The sequence below is a fragment of the Cyprinus carpio genome, chromosome A11, assembly GCF_018340385.1.
Source record: "Cyprinus carpio isolate SPL01 chromosome A11, ASM1834038v1, whole genome shotgun sequence".
Classification (NCBI taxonomy): Eukaryota; Metazoa; Chordata; class Actinopteri; order Cypriniformes; family Cyprinidae; genus Cyprinus; species Cyprinus carpio.
Genome location: NC_056582.1, coordinates 5,196,164 through 5,216,924, shown reverse-complemented (window position 1 = coordinate 5,216,924; position 20,761 = coordinate 5,196,164). Strand labels below are relative to the sequence as shown.

Sequence of the window (20,761 nt, the reverse complement as noted above, 5' to 3'; positions counted from 1 at the left end):
GTGATGTTGCTGGGGGAGGATGGATGAAATTTGGGGATGGATGAGGGAGTCTGTATGTCAACGTGTGTGTGTTGTGTGTGTCGCCCAGGGGCACAGACATACACTGACCTAGATGAAGTCAGAGCTGTCAGCTGAGTCTGTGCCTGACCGTTCCCTTGCTCTCTCTACCCAAATGTGCGGCTGCTGTATTCACCGGATAGAAACAGATATGGACTGTGGCTAATCTGCAACCCCCCCCCCCCACCACACCACACACACACTGAACGAGTCAACCGCACTGCACCGCTCCTCTCCTGGCTGTTGTATGGAAGCTTTTGTCTGGTGTGGGGCGAACATTGAAGTGTGCCATGTCATCAAAAACTCTACTGCATCTTTAATTTGTTCAAATTCATCTGCACAGTGCAGAGTTGAACGAATCAGGATTAGTCCTTTGGTAACCCATGGGCAGATATGAGTTAGCAAAAACCAGATACATAATAATATTCATTTTCAAATAGCAGAAAAGGCTGATTAAAGAATGTGAAATTGAAATTAGCTTATGACCTCAAATATAAATATAGCAAACTGCGCAAAAGAGATTAAAGGAAACATCAAAGAAAAATGAAAATGCGAGTCACGATCCGTGTCATTCTTAATATATTGTACAATATTGTAGAATATAGTATACATATGTGTTTGTATGTACAACTTGCTAATAATAAAACAAAACATAGGCATACACTAACACACATATGTGTGTGTATGTTTTCGATTAGTTATGCAGTTTAGAGACGTTATATCTTATAATCCGATTAAAATGAAGGTCAAAGGTGAAAGACTGTACTCATATTTAAGAAGGCATTTTCAAAAACATCGGCTTACCCAAACCAAGATTAACACCAAAAACAATCCTGTCCTAAGTCTCTAAAATAGCATCATGTGATGCTTAAACTTAACACTTACATAAGGCAATAATCCAGAAGACAGGTTTTCGAGGATATTCTTAAACATTCGCTTCCTTTGAGAGGTCATTTATGATGGGGGCATCTGTTTGAATGGGTTCAGAATGCTTTGGATTGTGGGTGGCTGCCCTGCATTATGCAACATGCATTCATTTATATGAAACAGCTTTATGTTTTACAGGACTGCAGCTGATCCTTCCACAGGCAGAATATAATCCTCATGGGTATCAGCAGTTCTTGTGAAATTATTTGGTGGTTATTTGAACAAAGTGCTATTCTGTATCTTAAAAAAACTGCTACAGTTGCTCCCATTCCAGCTGCTTCATTGCTCTGAGCTCTTCGGCTGATGATACACAGGGCAACTGTTTTTGAGCAATGGATATCTCTACCTGGATACTTTAGATTGGTCGTGGGCTCTGTGTCTCACCTGGTTGCCCGTTGATGGCAACATTGCTCAAAACGTTGCTCCATACGTTACAAGCCCAAGCGATTGCATTTGGTTTCTAAATGAGGAAAATGTGTTTCATATTTATTGTCTTGTTAGAAATTAAAGGATATAAACCATGTTTTTGTTTCTCACAGTTGTCTGGTTCCACTTTTAATGTGGAAGTAAAGTTGTGAAAGTTTCTCTGTTTCCCAACCATTTACAGCCATGCTTGTTATGGTAATGTATATCCAGAACATTTTTTTTGCCCTTGCTCTCTTGTGTATTATCTGTTACTAATGGGGTGTCATAAATCATGCCCCTTGAACCCAGGACAATTCCATGTTTGCAGCCCTTTCAGATGTGAATGTTTCGCGAATGAATCTTGCAATTGACCCGATTCTTTTTAATGACTCAGTGAAGCATCACAGGAGCATTTCCACCACGGTTAAAATTTTGTTTGTTTTGTTGTTAACATTAAAGGCTGGAGATGACACTTTAAACACAATGGATAAAATAACTGACTCGTTTGTCCCTTGAAAAATTCCCAACTCTGAGCCTCTGAGCTCTAATTGGCCAATTACATCCATATGTGGGCGGGGACTGCAGCTATGTGTGGTCGTGAGGCGTGCCAATCATCTGCGTATAGACACGCCCCCGCTGCTCTCTGTGAGCGCTGCACATTGAACGTTCGGGCACACAGACGCACGCTCGAGCACCACTCGCACATATGACAGAATACAAGCTCGAAGGAAGAAAATATGCCAATCTCCGTCATGTTTCATGCGATTTATACACCGCTGTGCTGCTTTCAGCAGTATTATAGAGGTGAGCCGCGATGTCTTGCTGCGTAACACCGATCGACGGACCGGATCGGTGGCGCGCGTGTTAACGCACAACAGTGTTTTCAGTTCGTGCGTAAACTTTGCGAGAACTTTGCGGCATCGCTTCTTATTTTGACAGGCGAGGTGAAACGGCAGCACAAAGCATGGCGACACAAAACGACTGCTGTGTCAAGGTCTCTTTAAGGTAAGCCCGACTATCAAAATCTGCCGACTACAACCATCATTTCCCATTGTTTGTAGTACAGCACACTCTTCGTTGTATTGTAGGCGCTTTATTGATCATGCACTGTTTATTTGCACTGAAAACAAAGAGTTTATAGGACAAACGGGGCTGTTGCAGTTCTCTGGGTGTGCGCTGCGCTAGGTGAGACCCGGGTGATAGGGTGGGCACATGCACATAGGTGCAATATTGTAACCCGGAGAGAGTAAAATTGCTTGCAAGTGTCAAACACAGCTGTGCGCGATAACTGTAGTTCCCATGTGCCGCCACATACATGTTACATGCACGCATAATGACATGCATAATGCAAATCGAGACGAGAAGTTATATTTACGTTACCTAGATGTAGTGCATTGCATAAATGTGTGCAGCAAGGTGCATTTAATTGCTTTCTGAGTTTTGCATTACTGCTGAAGGACGTCAGATGATGCAGGAATGTCTGCAAGGTGATAATGACACAAAGACGCGCGCGCTCTCCCTCCCAGTGTCCTTGTTTCCTTTGTTAAAACCCCACATTAGGGATTAATATCGCTGTAGATCAGTATCAGATCGAGTCGCATTCATCTGCAGTGATCATCAGAATTGCCAATCACATTAATGTGATTATTCACTAGCGGTGAGCTCGTAAATTGAAGCGCATGTCAGCAGTCTGGAGCGGTGAGCGGCATCGGGCTGCAGCAGGACTGGAGGCGGTGGTCTAAGCATTGTCTGGACCCTCTTTCGATCAGTCTGATGGAAGAAGATAGAGATCAAGTCAACTGTCTGGGTGTGTTATATCCCTGTAGCCCCGTTCCCATGCTGGAAGCCCTGCGGTGAGCTCGTGTGCATGCGCCGTGTGGTGTTTTAAAGGGCCAAATGGAACGGTGTTGCAGAAATGCAAGATTAAAATGGATCTTATGTGTTGTCCAGTATTAGGAAGTGTGTCTGCAGGTGCATGGTTGATTTTTGATGCACGGTTTGCATAGAGAACGTGCTTTACTGTGGACGCTACTCCCTCAGGGTCACACCTGCAGATGGGAGCATTACATCAATGAATGAAGTGGACCCACGTGTTCTGCTGAGCATCACAAAGGCGGACTGTTATTTAAAGCTATACTTTAACTAGATCAAGATCCAGTGCTTGCAAGGCAGGACTGGATTGATATTGCTCAAACAGCCGTGCTGCTTGGTCAGTGAAGCGTCAGTGTTAGTATTGCAAATGCTTAACATAAAGGGGTGTTCACACTGACAGCGATGCAGAACGACAAAGTGACCGAGTGTCATCCATTTTCATATTATTATTATTATTATTATTATTTCATCATAATAAAGTATATGTATAATTAAATGCTAATCGACATAGCCATTATCACTGCTTAGAATACAGTTAAGTATTGTGTGCCTTAATTATTGTTTCCAAAGCCGCCACATCTCACAGAAGGATTTATTTCAAACACTCGACTGACGTTATGAAGTGAGTTTGGAGTAAAAACATGCTATTAAATGTGGTATTTTCACATGCTCTCAGATGGAGAAGCATTTACTGCACAGAGCCATATTTCACTGAGAAGATACGCAAACCGCTGTCATTATCGCAAACGATTTTGTTGATTTCATAATCCTACGATTATATCATCTGCGATTATGAACGTGATTTGCATAGCTTGTCAGAGAACTACGGCTCTGTGTAGTAAATGCTGCTCCACCTGAAAGCAGGTGATGGAGATTTACTACTTATCACGAACCGGCTTTACTGACAAAATGTGCATGACAATTGTGATTAATCGCATTCGATTAATCGTGCAGCCCTACTCGGAACTTGTAATTAGAAATTACATAAGATCTGCCTCCATCCATTCAACAACCAGTGAATTAAATCCGGTACTTGCCACAAATGTTTTTTTTTTCCTGTTTCATTTGGGTGTTCAACACATTACGAAAGAAATCTGTTGCTACTCTTCGTTACATCGTGTAAAATGTGTGAAAAAAAGAACCAAGCGCATTTGGATGCAGTCTTTCCTTAATATCCTCCAAATAGATGAAATGATGGTCTTGAGGGTAAACCTCTGGAGTCTGCTCCAATCATAAGCTATTTTTCTGTGAAATTTGTCAACACGGACTAGCCAAAATCCACAGACTGATTCTGACTCTCCCCAGATCTGGGCTGAAGTTGTGTAATGTAATCTAGCTGTACTTGTGTTTCATTGTCATTTTTTTAGGTGTTTAAGGAGGTGTAGAAAAGTATTGACTAATAATGGTTAATTTTGCAGTGTCTATCATATGCAATCCTCTTGAGGAGCGACAAACTCCTCAAACTTGACATATAAAGTCAAAACATGGAAGCAGTGAAATCCTCAAAGTGCCATTTATTTCATCATTGGCAGTTAGTTTTTGGAATTTCCCTGCAGAGCCATTGGATAAGGGCAGGCAGGATGTGACTGGGCTGGGACGGTGAGAAATCGAGGACATCAGTCAGTTAGTATCTTCCTTGTTCCCCTCTTTAACGACACACAAGACGAGATGATGGATCTTAATAATTCAGAATTTCTTTCTTGATGAAATCCCAACCAGTAGCCTAATTTACAGTCTTGCAAATGGTTATGTTCTGCATTTACAGTAAGTCACGTCATTGCTGTTGTTTGGGAAATGAACTACTTCCTCATCATTATTGAGAGACCATCCTTGCTACAGTGTGAATATGTAATCTCAACGTAGCAAACTCATCTTCACTTCTCATGAGTTGACCCCATTTCCTCTTAATCACTATCAAAGCCTATAGTTGAGAGATTGATTATGTTTGTGGCTCTGTGGGTGGTAGTTTGCATCTGTATTGTGTGTGTGTGTGTGTGTGTGTGTGTGTGTGTGTCGTCCCATGGGTGTAGGTCATCTGGAGGCCATCTTTCCTTGCCTCCACCCTTCTGGTGTAGACAAGCGAGACGTTCTCCAGGAGTGTTGACTCAACAGCTCTGGTATAATTAGACACCAAGCGAAAATTTGTTCTGCCGATGATTTCCTTGCCTGATAAAAGAAGGTTGTCCATACTGTGGCGGCAGGCTGTCTGTATTTGGAGGGTCTCCTAGGAATCCCTTCAGGGTCTCGAGATAACGCGTCTTATGATTTTATATTTTTAGGAATGTTCTAACATCGCTAGCTGTTTTTAGAAATAGTCTCCTTTCTCTTTGAACTGAGCTCAAACTTAATGGTTGCCAGATAAGAGCCGGCATCTGACAGTTTGAGAAATGCATGATCTGTTTATGTGTCCAATCTGCTTCCTACTGACATTACTTGATCTTTTCTCAAGGGTCTGGCTGAGAATGCATGGGCTTCTGGGGGGGATCATGTTAATAGTTGAGGCTCCTGGGAACTAGACTCGTAATTGCTTTGTTTATGAGAATAGCATCCTCCAAGACTTCAGGGTTTAGCGTTTTGAGTCTTCTGAGATCCTTGGCATCCCCAGGAGTTACATGGCGGAGGTTATCACAAATGACAGGGTGCACGATGAAGATAAAAGAAAAATCTGTTAAAATCTAGTTGTCAAGTTCTTAGAAATGGTCTCTTTGGCTATGTTCACACTGCGGGTAAATGTGGCCCAAATTCAAATTTATTTATTTTTTGCTCTCATTTGACTCAGATCTGTTTTTCTCATGAGAGTGTGAACAGCAAAAACCACATGGAACCTGATCTTGTCAATTCCGATTTGTGCTACTTCCATATGTCCAATCCAATACAGGTCAGATGTTTTGCAATGCGACCACATTCTAAACAGGGATATTGGAATTCATGTGACTTTTACGTCACTCTAGATCAGGGGACTCCAACCCTGCTCCTGGAGAGCTACTGTCCTGCAGATTTTAGTTCCAGCCCCAATCAAACACACTTAAGCCAGCTAATCAAGGTGTTTAGGGCTACTTGTAAATTAAATGCAGTTGTATCGGAGCAGGGTTGGAACTGAAGTCTGCAGGAAGGAAGCTCTCCAGGAGCAGGGTTGGAGATCCCTGCTCTAGATCAACATTTGTCTGGATGGGAGGCACTTCAAAGATTTTACATACCCAAAGTTATCAAGACATTTGCAAAAGGTAGTCCGTGGAAGTACAGTGACATGTCAGAACTCATAAGTATTACAGTGACAACTCTATATACAGCAAAACATGAGGGCTCGTATCATGAAAGATTCAAAACTCTGCTCTCTTGTCGCATCCTTGTCTTTATTTTTCATATTGCTTGCGCAAAATTTCGCTGGCTTCTGCAGTAGATCACACTATAAATAAACACATAATCGCTTACTTTATGTCCTCCGAGTTTACTTCCGTATGGGTTGAAGCGACCCCACTAATGCAATGTTTACCCCCCGGAACGCGATTGGGCTAGTTTTGAGAAGCAGTTGGGAGGATTTTGTTGTGAAACCCTGGCAACCCTGTTCGTATTGTTCTTTTGCTCATTGCGGGTCAGTTAAGAACCATGATCTGTTCACATTGGAAATCTGATATTGGCCACATTTAAAACAACAATGTGAACAGCTATACTAGAAAAATCGGAATTGAGCACTAAGGCTTGCATTAATTGCATGAATTCATGTTGGTTTTGAAAAACTTTTATGCCATTTTATTTTGTAGGAAAAGTTTGAATTCATTCACTTCAAAAATGTTATGTGGTATAACCAAGTTAAAAGTAGTAACATATTTTCCTTACTTATTAAAAACAAGAATATACACATCTTAATCTATTTTTTAAAAAAATATTTTTTTTTAATAGTTAAAAAGCAATTTCAAACATTCAAATCATTGCATATTTGTATTTTTTTTTAAATAAATGAATAGTTTCCAAAAACAAACAAACAAACAAACAAAAAAAGAAAAAAAAATCAGTATTTACTGAAAATGTTGTAATCTTAGTTGCTTGACTTCTAATAGAAACTGGTCTATTTGGCCATCCATTAAGCTCTGTTAAGGAACCTGCACAATGCAAGTTGAAATATATGCCACTGTTCACTGTCCTTTGTAAAGGTGGCCTGTTTACTGCCTGATTTGTAACCCTTATGTCGTATAGACTGAATAAATAGGCCTTTTCTCTGGCTTTGATGGGGATACAGTGGGGAAAATATTTATTTGATCCTCTGCTGATTTTGTAAGTTTGCACACTTAAAAAGAAATGAAGGGTCTGTAATTTTTATGGTAGGTTTATTTTAACGTATAGAAACAGAATACAAACCAAAAAAATCCTGAAAAAACACATTATATAAAGGTTAGAGATTGATTTGCATTTAAGTGAGTGAACTACACGGGAAGAGCTTGTTAATGATCTTAAAGGGATACTCCACCCCAAAATGAAAACATTGTCATTAAAGTGGTCATATGATGCAATTTCAAGTTATCCTTTCTCTTTGGAGTGTAACAACCTGATTGTGCATAGATAAGATCCCTGAAGTTGCAAAGACTAAAGTCTCAAATCCAAAGAGATATTCTTTATCAAAGTTAAGACTCTGCCACACCCCCCTAAAACGGCTCGTTCAAACACGCCCCCACATCTCTACGTCACTATGTGGAAATATTCGCGTAATGCCGCCCAAATGTTCACGCAAAGAAAGAAGGTCGTGGTTTCAGTAACCGCAGTTAGTGTTACAGTAGCCATGTAAGGGAGATGCTGTGTTTCTAGGCGAAAGCAAAAGCACTTTATTTGGCCTTCTGAAAGTAGATGCATTTAGGAAGCTTTAAGATTAATTACAACAAAACAGCAATGCATTTTATGGACGACCGTTTCGTGAACCTAGGAGAGGAGGTGATTCTGACTTGACTATGACAATCTGGCGCTTCTGAATCAGCTACGTCCGTGGCTTGTGTACTGCAAACACATACGAGCTTCATCACTGTGTCTGTGATGCAACTCTGTTCCCCTTTCGGGCTTGAACTGATTGTAAAACTAAGGACATGTCTTTACATTTATTTTGAAAAAGCTCGCGATTATGGAAAGGGGTGTTACATTTCCGATGAGTGCTTGCGATGTTCGGCCAATCACAATGGACTGGGTCAGTTGGCCAATCAGAGCAGACTGCGCTTGTCGGAAGGACGGACTTTGTAGAAAATGGCGCGTTTGAGAGAGGCGGGGCATAGAGGACCACAATAATATACAGTATGTTAAAGCATGCCAACATATTCTGTTACACCAAATACACAAAATAATGATCTTTAAAAAAGCATCATATGACCCCTTTAATCACTTACCCCCATGTCGTTCCAAACCCGTAAAAGCTTCGTTCGTCTTCAGAACACAATTTAAGTTATTTTGGATGACTGTCCCATAGACTGCCAAGTAAAATACACTGTCAAGGTTCAGAAAAGTATGAATAGCATCATCCGAATAATCCATCTGCCATCAGTGATTCAACTGTAACATCATGAAGTGACGAGAAAATACTTTTTGTACACGAAAAAAACAAAAATAACAGCTTTATTCAACAATTCCTCTCCTCTGTGTCTCCCCACATCACCGTAGCGTCATTTTGGAGAATATAAGCTAAACGCAAACTACGTACACTCTTCTGTGTCAGCTGCGCCACAAGGATACATTTTCTGCATGTCTTTAATGCATTGATTCGAAAGAAAACAGCACAAGAGCGTAAGCTGCCTGCGTTCTTTTTTTCTTTTCTTTTTTTGTAAGTGGGCAAGCTTACAAAATCAGCAGGGGAACAAATAAATATTTTCCCCACTGTATGGAAAAGAATTTAGGTTATTTAGTTGCAGAAGGTGGCCTAAATAATTTTTTGCTGCATAAAGGCAGGGTTGAGTAGCTTCTTTAGTTCTTACTTGATAATGCTTATTAATAAAACGACTTCCTCAACTGCCACGAGGCGTACCTTTTTCTTTACTTCCTGTTGATGCAATATTTAGGCCCTGGGTGGCAGATAGGGCGGAGTCCCATGAGTTTAAACCTCACAACCACAATATGCGCTAGCCAGCATTTTCATGAACAGACCATGTCATCACAAGCACCTCACTGCAAGTCAGTCGCTTAAATTCAAGACCCTAATTGCATGCTATATTGTGAAAATCTCACTATGACTATCCTTCCTGCTGTTTCCACAGGAAATCGTTTGCCTTGCAAGGCTGTAGTCTATGTGTAGTTGAATGCGTTAAGTTAATCACACCGCACAGGAAGTGATAGCTGAGGGGGTCAGAGGTATGTTTCTGTGACCTACTTGTGACATTAGTCTCAGTTTCTCGCAGACAGGAAGACGTGCTATTAAATGCACCCAGTAGTCAGTTTGCCTCAGGGCTTCCCTTTAAAAACCCTTCCAGACTCACCAACCCTGATTCACTGACATGAGAGCATCAATTGATAATGTCTCTCTGAGTGAATTAGATGCTGTTCTGGTAGACATCGACGAAAGAAAAGGCCGGTTGTGTTTCAGATGAAAAGGGGAAGAGGCTTGGAGGGAGGTGGGGAGAGAAAGAGAGCGTGAGAGGGCAAGAGAAAACAGGAAGTGTCTTTTTCTCTTTCAGTGTCAAAGGGCTGCATAGCAAAATCAACATTAGCTCTCAGTGGAAGCATACAAAGAGAGGCATTTATTAATTATTTGTGTGTGTGATAGGTCACTTTGTGTGCTTTGAGGGCACTAATAAACGGCTGAATGTCACAGTCTTTCACAGAAAGCAATGTCATTGGTCTGTAGAGTAAAGCCACTGCAGTGTGGCTTCAGGGTGTTGAACACATCAGCATTAACGGGACGTTATTAAAAGGATAGTTCACCATAAAATAAAAATTATTTCGCTTTTTCATTGCAATGAAAGATGCTTTGCAGAATGTTCACGCTGTGCTTTTATGTCTGTATTTATATGTACAGAAGAAATTACCCTATGATTTACTCCCCCTCAAGCCATCCTAGCTGGATATGACTTTCTATTTTTCTAGATTAATACAATCTGAGTTATATTAAACAATATCCTGGCTTTTCCAAGCTTTATAATGGCAGTGAATGGGGGTCGAGATTTTGAAGCACAAAAAACGTAAATCCATTCATCATAAAAAGTGATCTACACTGAATAAAGGCCTTCTGAGGCGAAGTGATGCATTTGTGGAAGTAAAATACCCATATATAAAACATTATTAACCATAATTTCTGGCTTCCGCTAACTGGTACATGCAATTACAAGAGAGCAGCGTTCCAGCGGATGACGAAGGATGTAGGTGTGGCATAAGCATTTTTTTTTTATGATGGATGGATGAACTTTTTTGGGCTTCAAAACCTTAACCCCCATTGACTGCCATTATAAGGCTTGGAAGAGCCAGGGCGTTTTTAATATAACTGATTGTTTCCATCTGAAAGAAGAAAGTCATATACACCTAGGATGGTTTTAGGGTGAGTAAATTATTGGGTGAATTTCATTTTTGAGTGAACTATCCCTTTAAGTCTGTTCCTCATACAAAGCTATACAAGTTTTTGGAAAACGGCAATGAACGTTCTGCAAAAATTCTCCTTTTATAAAAAAGGATAAAGTAAGTTTTAAATGACTTGAGGGTGAATAATAATGTCAAATTTTTAATTTTGGTTGAATTGTCCCTTTAAGAGGGATTGATTTCTTTTAAAATGTGTTTATGCTAAGCTGAGGGATTTGTCTGTGTACTTGTAATGTACTTTTACTTTGTTACAAAACTTTAATTGGGATCAAGGGAGCATGACATAAGTCATTCCCAGCGTATCCTCTTTGGTCTTCTTTAAGCTTATCATAGTTACAAAATAATTAACCTAGAGGACTTAATGGTTTTGCATTTAGTATTTCTGAACTTTTTGCTGACAGAAGCTCTTTTTGCTCTTATTCAAATTTCAGCAAAGGTTCAGCAAACTTCAATAGGGCTTTTCTTTTGTGAATTTGAAGTACACATACATTACATGGGCTATTTTTCCTCCTTCACGCTCCACTAGACTCTCTTGGCTCCCTGCCGGACTGTCCAAGGGCCGCTCTGCAGCACGGAGACCGCAGAGCACAGCCCCCTCCCTCAGATGCTGGACCGCATTCAGGGGAGCTCGTACCCTGGCCTTTGAAATCAAACTGACCCCCTGCTGCCCTCTCGAGCCACCAGCCCCCTCCCATAGTCCTGCTTTTCTCCTGTGAATTGGGGGGTTGTGGGACAATTAAGTGAATAGATCTCTGGTTTTGGACCCTTTGCACTGGTCCCTCAGTAACTTTTTTCATGCTGTATAACAGAACCAGGGCCGGGACAATCACACAGGCTCGGTTCACCCAGGGATTGGAGCACCCAGTGAGGGCTTGTCTGCTTTGTTCAAAGGACCTTCTGGACATTGCACAGCTTGTAAACGATAATAAAGAAGTTGTTTAACGGATCTAAGGGACCAGCTGGTGATTAGGTTTCTTAAGCCATAAGGAGCTTAAATAGGTCCGGGGGTTTCTGATGAAACTGGTTTTGGTTCCTTATTAGTGGTAGCAAAAAATGCAGCTTCTAAGGAAAGCATCATTGCTCGTTAAACATTGCTGTGTAACTTCCACACTGTTTGTGCTGCAGACTTGGACGGTAGTTAAAATTTTGCAGCTTGGTGAAGAGAGATGTGCTGTTTTTAAGCAGTCAAACTTTGATTTTTAACCCACTGTACTAAGTAAAAAAAAAAAAAAAAAAATTCCCATAGACTTACACTACCATTCAAAATTTGGGGTGGGTAAGATTAAAAAAATATATATTTAAAATATAAATCTCTTGTGCTCACCGATATTTGATCAAAAATAGTTATATTGTGATTACTGCTATTAATTATTACTGCTTGAAATAATTGTTTTCTATATATTGTAAAATATAATGTAATGTAAAATATATTATAAAATATAAAAATTAGGGACAGATTTACTAAACAGGGCAAAATAGCTTGAAAGCGCACTTCCAAAAAAGCGCTAATGGGAGTGCAAATTAAAGAACACAGATGCAGCCAGATCATTTCCATAATGACCAACGCAATCTACCAACAGCAGTGCAAATAAGCGTCTTCTTAAATGGGATACTCCACCCCAAAATGAAAATTTTGTCATTGATCAGCATGTGACTGTGTTTGTTTGGAGGTGTGTTTACCCCTGTAAGAAACATACATTTGCTTAGATGGCATATACTGTAGCTTGCTCACCCCAGGGGCTTGCTCTCACCCAGGCTGGGTCACACAAACGTCCGGTCCGGCAAACACACCCGGGTTCTGGGGTTACTGAGGGCCGCTGCTCGTTTAATTCATGCTTGGTGCTAATAGGAACAGATGAATGTCTCACATGTTCAGAGGTTTTTACCATATGACTGTTAACACCGTAGAGCATAATCATTTTATTTAAAGATAATGAACTGATGAATACAAATTCTTAGAGGTGACCTTTTATAAAGAGCCTCTTTACATGAATAAGATCTGTCTGCTACTTCGCTGAATATACTTATTTTTACCACACAATAAGCTCTCAGTCACACTCACACTCAATGACACTCCCAGCTGCGATCTTAAGGCTGTCTGACCTTGAAAGGGGTGTTGAGAGAAGCCTCTGGATGTGCCAAAGTCACTACATAAAACCATAACATACATCTACGTGAATGTGAGTCTGAGTTTGGACTGGATTATTAGCATATTACACACTACTGCCTTATACACACATATGATTCTTAGTTTTAAAATAGCATGTGAAACATTATTATACAAAGATTTAAAAGAATATTGCATTATGTAGTTACATGACTTCATTGATGAAGGCGTTGAGTAATTGTTCACCTGTTCTGCTCACTTCCGTAGCTGTCATATGTCACACTTATGAGTTTTCATAATATTCCTGATGCCCCTGATTTCTTTTGTTTACTCAGCAGAACATTACTGCTTTTTATTGCTCTTCCCCTCAGTCTCCTTTACTGGCCAGCATGTGACTATTTTGTGTGCAAAGCCCTTCTTAGATCTCTGTAATGGGGGTAATCCCATCCTGCAGGCCTTACGGATCTCTGGGAGTTGTAGTCCAGATGAGAACCTGAGTTTTGGAATCAGAGCTCAATGTCTTTGTGAATCATTAACTGGGCCTGTTGTAGATGCTTTAGAGGCTCATCAGATTATTAATCACGGGGGTGAAATGGGCTCCGTGCTAATTAAGTCCTCCAGCTTTGTTACAAATCCTAGTAGCAAGCCACCTACCTAGATGATGTTTTAAAGGGAAAGTTCATCCAAAGAATTAAATTGACATGTACTCACCCTCATGTCATTCCAAACTTGTTCTGCTACTACAAAACACAATGTTTGGAAAGTGTTTTTAGCTGTTTTTTTTTATATATGGTGAAAGTCAATGGAGTCCAAAACTTTCAAGCTCCAAAAAGCTTTTCTGAAGTGAAACAATCATTTTGTATGCTGAAAACATCAGCACTTAGCTTCTGTTCATTCATATGATCGTTCACTTGCGCATTGTGCAATTCAAGTGAAGTGCAACTCGACATTGATTCTAATAGAGTTTGATGTCAGCATGTTGCAAAATAAATGACTTGATACTTTGACACAGATTATGGAAGCCCGTTCCTGCCACTGAATAAAAAATAAAAAAGGTAATTGTCACTTTTTATCTTACAATTCTGTTTTTTTTTTTCCTTAGCATTGCAAGTTTACATCTTGCAATTCTGAAATTTTTTTTCTCACGAAGAAAAGAAGTCAGAATTATGAGAAAAAGTCACAATTACCCTTTTTTATATTTTATTCAGTGGCAGAAATGGACTTCCATAGATTATACCTTAGAAAGTGTAGCACAATATTTAATTTTTGAAAGGAATGAAAACTGATGAAACATCTTTCCGGAAAAAAAAAGTCTTGTAGGCAAAATTCTATAAAACTGTTTTAACTGTTGTGAGTTGTGAAAATTATGTAGGCCTAATTTAGGACCTTTTATGCTGTGCATGTCTCTGTTTGTGTAAACTGATCAATGTTTTGTCAACGTATTAAGTCATTAGCATAGCACAATGCTAACGTGAAACCACTGGAATCAGTTGTCGAGTTGCACTTGAATTGCACCATTTGTGTGGCATGAGACACTACCAACGAACAGTAGGTGCGTTTCCATTATCAAATTGTGCAAATTTGAAATTGCGAATAGAAAATACGCCTAATGGAAACGTGTACATTTCTCAAAAACGCCCATGTATTGCAAAAAAGTTTTTATGCTCATGAGGTAGTTTTTCATGCAATTTGAAAAAGGAATATTTCGCAAAACTGCAATGGAAACTTTTTTTTTTCACATTTACAGGTCACATGGTGTACGTAAAAAGTCATATGATCATTCTTTAATGTACTCTTACCTCCATGAAACATCATACGTGGCCTCTCACAAGTATAAAAGGTTTTCCTTGCCATTAATGCTACGATAACCCCTTATTTACACTACATACGAATGCAGCTCATTACAGCTCCGACATGGCAACCAGAGCTGATCGCGACCACTCTAGTCAATGCTTGTGTTTATAGCAGCTGCGCTTTGGCACATTTCAGGACCGGTTCTCCATGCTGCTTCGCTAAAGATACACGCCTACGTCTCCTTCAATTAAAAATAATGGCTAGTGCAGTGGCTGCGATTTATAGAAAGCGTATAAAAATTGTTTTAGTGGCATAACATCAGTTACTGGAAATGCCGCCATTTCGCAATAGTTTTTTATTGACATTTATAGAATATTGCAATAGTTTTGCACAAATTTGTAATGGAAACGCACCTAGTGTTTCAAATCTCTCACTGATACCTTTTTATTTTATGTTGCTTAAGCAAATCCACTAACTGGGTTTTTGAACAGCTTCTTTGTTATGGATATTATGTAAGTTTATGTGGAATATACTTGTATTGTAATAGTCAGCACATTGGTTTGGACATTTTGTGTGTGTTTGCATGCATGTATTTTTAAATGTGATGGATTTGCATGTGTGTGCATTTGCTTTGGTGGCAGTTTGAGCACAGGGGAGTGGCAGACGTCCACAGGCACTACTTGAGTTATGGCGCTTAAGCAATCTAACAAAGTGACTATAGGTACTATACGGTGGGAAGTCGTGGCCTAATGGTTAGAGAGTCGGACTCCCAATCGAAGGGTTGTGAGTTCGAGTCTCGGGCCGGCAGGAATTGTGGGTGGGGGGAGTGCATGTACAGTTCTCTCTCCACCTTCAATACCATGACTTAGGTGCCCTTGAGCAAGGCATCGAACCCCAACTGCTCCCCGGGCGCCGCAGCATAAAATGGGCTGCCCACTGCTCCCGGTTGTGTGTTCACAGTGTGTGTGTGTGTTCACTGCTCTGTGTGTCTGCACTTCGGATGGGTTAAATGCAGAGCACGAATTCTGAGTATGGGTCACCATACTTGGCTGAATGTCACGTCACTTTCACTTTTTTCACTTTCATACAGTACTATACCTCAAGCTTTTCAATTACAATCTCTGGCTGCTCAGTGAGATCATGTTAATGTGTTGAGGAACTAGAATGAATTGTTGCACAACAAAGCCCTTATATGATTGTCTGCCTTTGTTCTTTGGTTCTTTGGTTCAGCGGTATGACTGGCAAGTCTGTTCTGGGAAGAATGGAACCTTGGCAGTCCACAGTTTTTCCCAGCTGCCCCCCGTTTAATACATAAGGTGGGCCAATATCCCTGCTGCGGCCTGTCCTTTCACTTCTCTCAGGTAAAGTATGGCGCAGCTGAAAATCTCCAAATATGCCAAAATCACAAAGGGAAGCAAGAATCAAGCCAGAATCTCCCGATTCACCATAAGATGGTCCGTTAGTGTCCGTTCCTCTGGTCCTCAGGAGCTTCATATGGCATCTGTGGATCGACAAAGATTGGAAAGTAGATGCTTTGGAATATTGTTTGGAAACTTGGTCAAGTTTATGTTAGCAACATAGGTCTGAAAATATGATGGGCCAATAAGCATAGCATTTTTTTAACCCTTGTTCTTTAATACTGTGAATGATGTCTGTCTATGACCTGGAGCTCCATGCACTCTTTTTCTCTGCAATTTTTTAAAAGGCTTTTGAGAATAATGTATTCTGTAAAAATCAATGTGATCAATAATGGGTTGCATGCATGGGGAAATGACCAGCTCGCAGAGGGAAGCGCTGATGCTCAAAGGACTCAATGACCATTTACTAAATCATTTTTAACACATTGCCTGCCTTTAGGACTCTGATGATCACAACCTTGCATTTTTAGAATTGATGGTGAAAATTTCCACGAATTTGCAAATTTATTTATGGCATAAATTGTTATTCTTTGTATTCATTCTATTATTTTAAGAAAAAAAGGCTATGTTTGGAATAGCATGTGATACTAATTCTACAGTAGTATGTACAATACTTTTAAAAGTCAGTAAGATTTTTATTTTTTATTCATAAAGGACACATTCAATTAAAGGGGTCATATGATACTTTTTTTTTTAAAGATCATTATTTTGTGTATTTGCTGTAACAGAATATGTTGACATGCTTTAATGTTCAAAAAACACATTATTTTTCAAATACTGTACATTACTGTAGGTCCTCTAGGCCCCATCTTTCTCAAACGTGTTTTTTTTTTTTTTTTACAAAGTCCCTCCTCCTGACAAGCGCAGTCTGCTCTGATTGGCCAACTGACCCAGTGCATTGTGATTGGGAGAACATTGCAAGCACTCGTTGGAGATCTAACGCCCCTTGCCCTAATCATGAGCTTCATCTTTCAAAATAAATGTAAAGATGGTTAATAATGTCCTTAGTTTTAACATCAGTTCAAGCCTGAAAGGGGAACAGAGTCACGTGACAGACACAGTGATGAAGCTCCTGTGTGTTTGCAGTACACAAGCCACGGACGGTTAAGACAGCTGACTCCACTGCTTGACACTCTCTCTCTCTCTCTCTCTCTCTCTCTCTCGCTCTCTCTCTTTCTCTCTCTCTCTCGTCGTAGCAAAGTCAGAATCACCTCCTCTCCTAGGTTCACGAAACGGCTATCCATAAAATGCATTGCTGTTCTGTTGTAAGTAATCTTAAAGATTCCTAAATGCATCTACTTTCAGAATGACCCCTTTAATCAAAAGTGACAGTAAAGACATCCGTAATTACAAAATGTTTCTATTTCTATTATAGAATTATGAAAAAAAGCTTAAAGCAATATTTTTAACATTCATAATCATGCAAATCATTTTATTTCTGAAGGATCATGTGACACTGAAGACTGGAGTAATGAAGCTGAAAATTCTATTTTATAATAGAAAACGGTTCTTTTAAATTGTACAAATATTTCACAATATTATTGTTTTTACTGTGTTTTTGATCCAATAAAAGCAGCCTTGGTGAGCAGAAGAGACTTTAAAAAAAAATCTTACTGACCCCAAACTTTTAAAAGTTAGTGTACTGTGTCCCCTAATGAAATGTTCTCGACTTGACTTATTTGTCCAGTATGGTAGAATGAGACTGAGCACTAATGACCGTTACTCTTAATGTATTTATTATTTTTTTTTTTTATATATATCTTGAATTCACACTAGTATACATGTATCAGCCATTCTATTCTCCAGCTCCCATAGAAATTCAGTCAAACCATTCAAAGTCGTTGTTGCCTTTTTCAGTACATTATTTTCGGGATTCAAAGCTGTGAATCTCTGGTTTCTCTGGCTCTAAATGAACTCATTCCCATCAGGACAGTATCGCGTTCAGTCCCCCCTGTAGCCGCCCCTTAATGAACTGAACAACAGTTCCCCTCATTCTCTGACTTCAAAGACAATTATCAATGTGGTGTCACTTCAGTGCTGCTGTATCAGCTTCACACATGACTCTCAGCTTTCCGGGGCCACATGTTTTACAATCACATGCTCACATTGTTCTCTGTGCACAGTGTGGCAGTCAAAACAGAGCCACCTTGGTGACTCCAAACACAGAAGACAGGAAGTGCAATGACGGAATAGCCGTCCGCTTTCTATTCATTACCTGTCTGAGATAAACAAGAGCTTTTTATGGCCCACTTGGAGAAAAATTAGAATGGCATTTACAAGCTGTTGCTCAGAGATACATCAATATATGTCAGTGAAACAATAGAGACGTGATTTTCAAAAGCTTCTAAATTTATATACATTTCAAAACAGAAGATGGTATAAATACACTTTATGTCTGTCCTTGGTTATTTTCAGCTTAATGTCTATGAACTGTGTTTGTAGCTTGTTGTCGATTACCACAGAAACTAATTTCATTGTGTTTAAGTGAAGAGGAGAGATATTTGCAGTAAATATGCTTCTAATGGAAACTTGGCATGGAAGCAGACAGGAATGCAAATTGAAAAATTAAAATATGCAAATATTACACTGTTTTGGAAGTATAACCCCTTGCATAAGCCACCACAAAACAAGGGTGTTGTGGCTGGTTGGCAAGGCATTACTTAGTAGTTGCTAAGGTTTTCTGAGTGGTTGCTAGGGTGTTCTGGAAGCTTGCTAGGTGGTTGCTTACTAGTTCCTGGCAAAAACATTGTATGATATTTCCTATTTATTTTTCAACACAAAGGATCCTCATATGAAATCAATTTATAATGTATTTTATCTATAAAATATTTCTACATTTAGTTTGAAATGAATGACTGATGTCTACACTTAGTATACTTTAAAATGTATAGTAAAGTATACTTTATTAAACTCTTGACTCATTCACATGCCCATTATCTTGCACATAAAAACACTGAAATATGACCATGACATGATTATGTAACACATTGGCTGTTTTCTTGAGGTATTTTGAGTCTCTCAAGCGTGGTTTAAGACGAGCAGGAGCTGGGCTGAATTTTCAGTTTGGTTAAATCCAGTGGTTTGATAACCTCTTTTCTAAAGGGCAAGGAGGAAGTGCTGGTGTGTGTTTGAGGTGAAGCACCAGACATCCTCCTCTTCCTTGAGAGGTCCAAGAACACCACAAACACACTTAGTCATTCTTTTTATCTCTATTTCTCTCTCGCTCTCTCTCACACACACACACGCACAGAGGCTGACGTATTTTGCTGTTTACATTTTCATGAGTTCTTCATCGCAATGCCAAGAACTACCTTATTTTGCTTCAAGTGAGATGAAGTGTGTGTGTGTGTGTGTGTGTGTGTGTGTGTTTTGTGCAGATATAATCATGGCACATGGGTTTTTGGCAGCAGCTGTTTACACTCATCATTAGGTGTGTGTGTGTGTGTCCATATGTTTGTTTTTGTGTGTTTATGTGCATGTGCATGACAGGACAGGCTAATCCTAATCTCTATTACACATTTGCGTCATATGCCTGTATCTGGAGGATGACTGCATGACTCACAAGAGAGCGAGAGGATGTGAGAGATGGAGGAACTTATTTTGGAGGATTGAGTTCAGGAAAGAGGCAGAGATGGGGTAGAGGACAGAGATGTAGTTTAGAGACCGAGGAGCTGAAGAAAACTGTAGTAGGAGGGTAAAAAGAGAGGAGAAGGTTGGTGGAAGCAGTTCCGTGTGGGTGGAGGTGGGAAAACCGGACTGTGGGAAGGAGATCTGACATCTGGAGAGACTCTCCACCTTCAAAAAGGGGCCCACGGGGTGATGAGAGGTCAACACTCCTACCCTGAAACACATACGTAATGTGCTTCCTGTGAACCTGGGGCTCTTAACTAGCTCTCAGGTCTTTATTTGTGGTCGAGGATGCACAAGCCCATGTCTCTTTCAGGTCCTGGGGGTCAACAGAGGTCATGCTCATCTGATGGTCTCCAGATGAGACAGAAACATCATGTTAGTTAGGGCTATAGGGTTACGTAGAGCTTCGTGATGGTTAAACTGATCATCAAAAATGATAGTTATGAATATTATGAATTTTCCATTTTTTCATTTCATTTGAAATATTGCTCATTCATGTAAGCACAAAATAAGTTCATTTCAGCTCATATGCAGAGTTTTTTTTACTTAACCTAGGGTCCTGATTTATTTCAGTTGCCATTTTTTAATTATCAAAATTTAACCAAACCATTAAAAATGGAACCTAGAAATATTAAAACAGAAAACACTGAATTTGGGAAAAAATGATATTCATCCAAATTTTTGTTAAATTCTGTGACATTTCATGTAATTTAAATTTTTAAGACTTGATTCTGTCTACGTTTTCTACATTGCAGAAATCATTGAACCCTGTATCTATCATCTAGATTAAGATCTACATTATGAAAACTTTTAACCCCTTAAAAAGCTTTTCTGAAAAGCTGAAACAGTGATGTTCCTAATATTAACTCTGATAACAAATTCTGATAACATTAATGCTCAAAAAAAGACTTTGCATTGTGGCACAGAGGTTGCATAAGTGCCTTTATTCAGGGACCACAACTGCAAAAAACATAGCCGAGATTCCTAATAGGATTTATTACAGTCCATGAGT

The 20,761-nt window shown here is 39.7% G+C and overlaps 1 protein-coding gene across 9 annotated transcripts in view; it reads left to right on the top strand.

Annotated features, from left to right (window-relative positions):
- Positions 1-2,015: 2,015 nt before the first annotated feature.
- The window catches only part of LOC109053741 (kinesin-like protein KIF21B), a 75,104-nt gene continuing 56,358 nt past the window's right edge, over positions 2,016-20,761 (top strand). For 4 of the 9 annotated variants that reach the window (XM_042766020.1, XM_042766022.1, XM_042766023.1 and 1 more), the window contains exon 1: positions 2,425-3,242. In XM_042766020.1, coding sequence (XP_042621954.1) covers positions 3,163-3,242 — 80 coding nt within the window. In that variant the 5' untranslated portion in view covers positions 2,425-3,162. Of the gene's footprint in view, positions 2,395-2,423; positions 3,243-20,761 lie in introns of those variants that run through there. The other 5 variants (XM_042766017.1, XM_042766015.1, XM_042766016.1 and 2 more) reach the window with 3 other exon arrangements.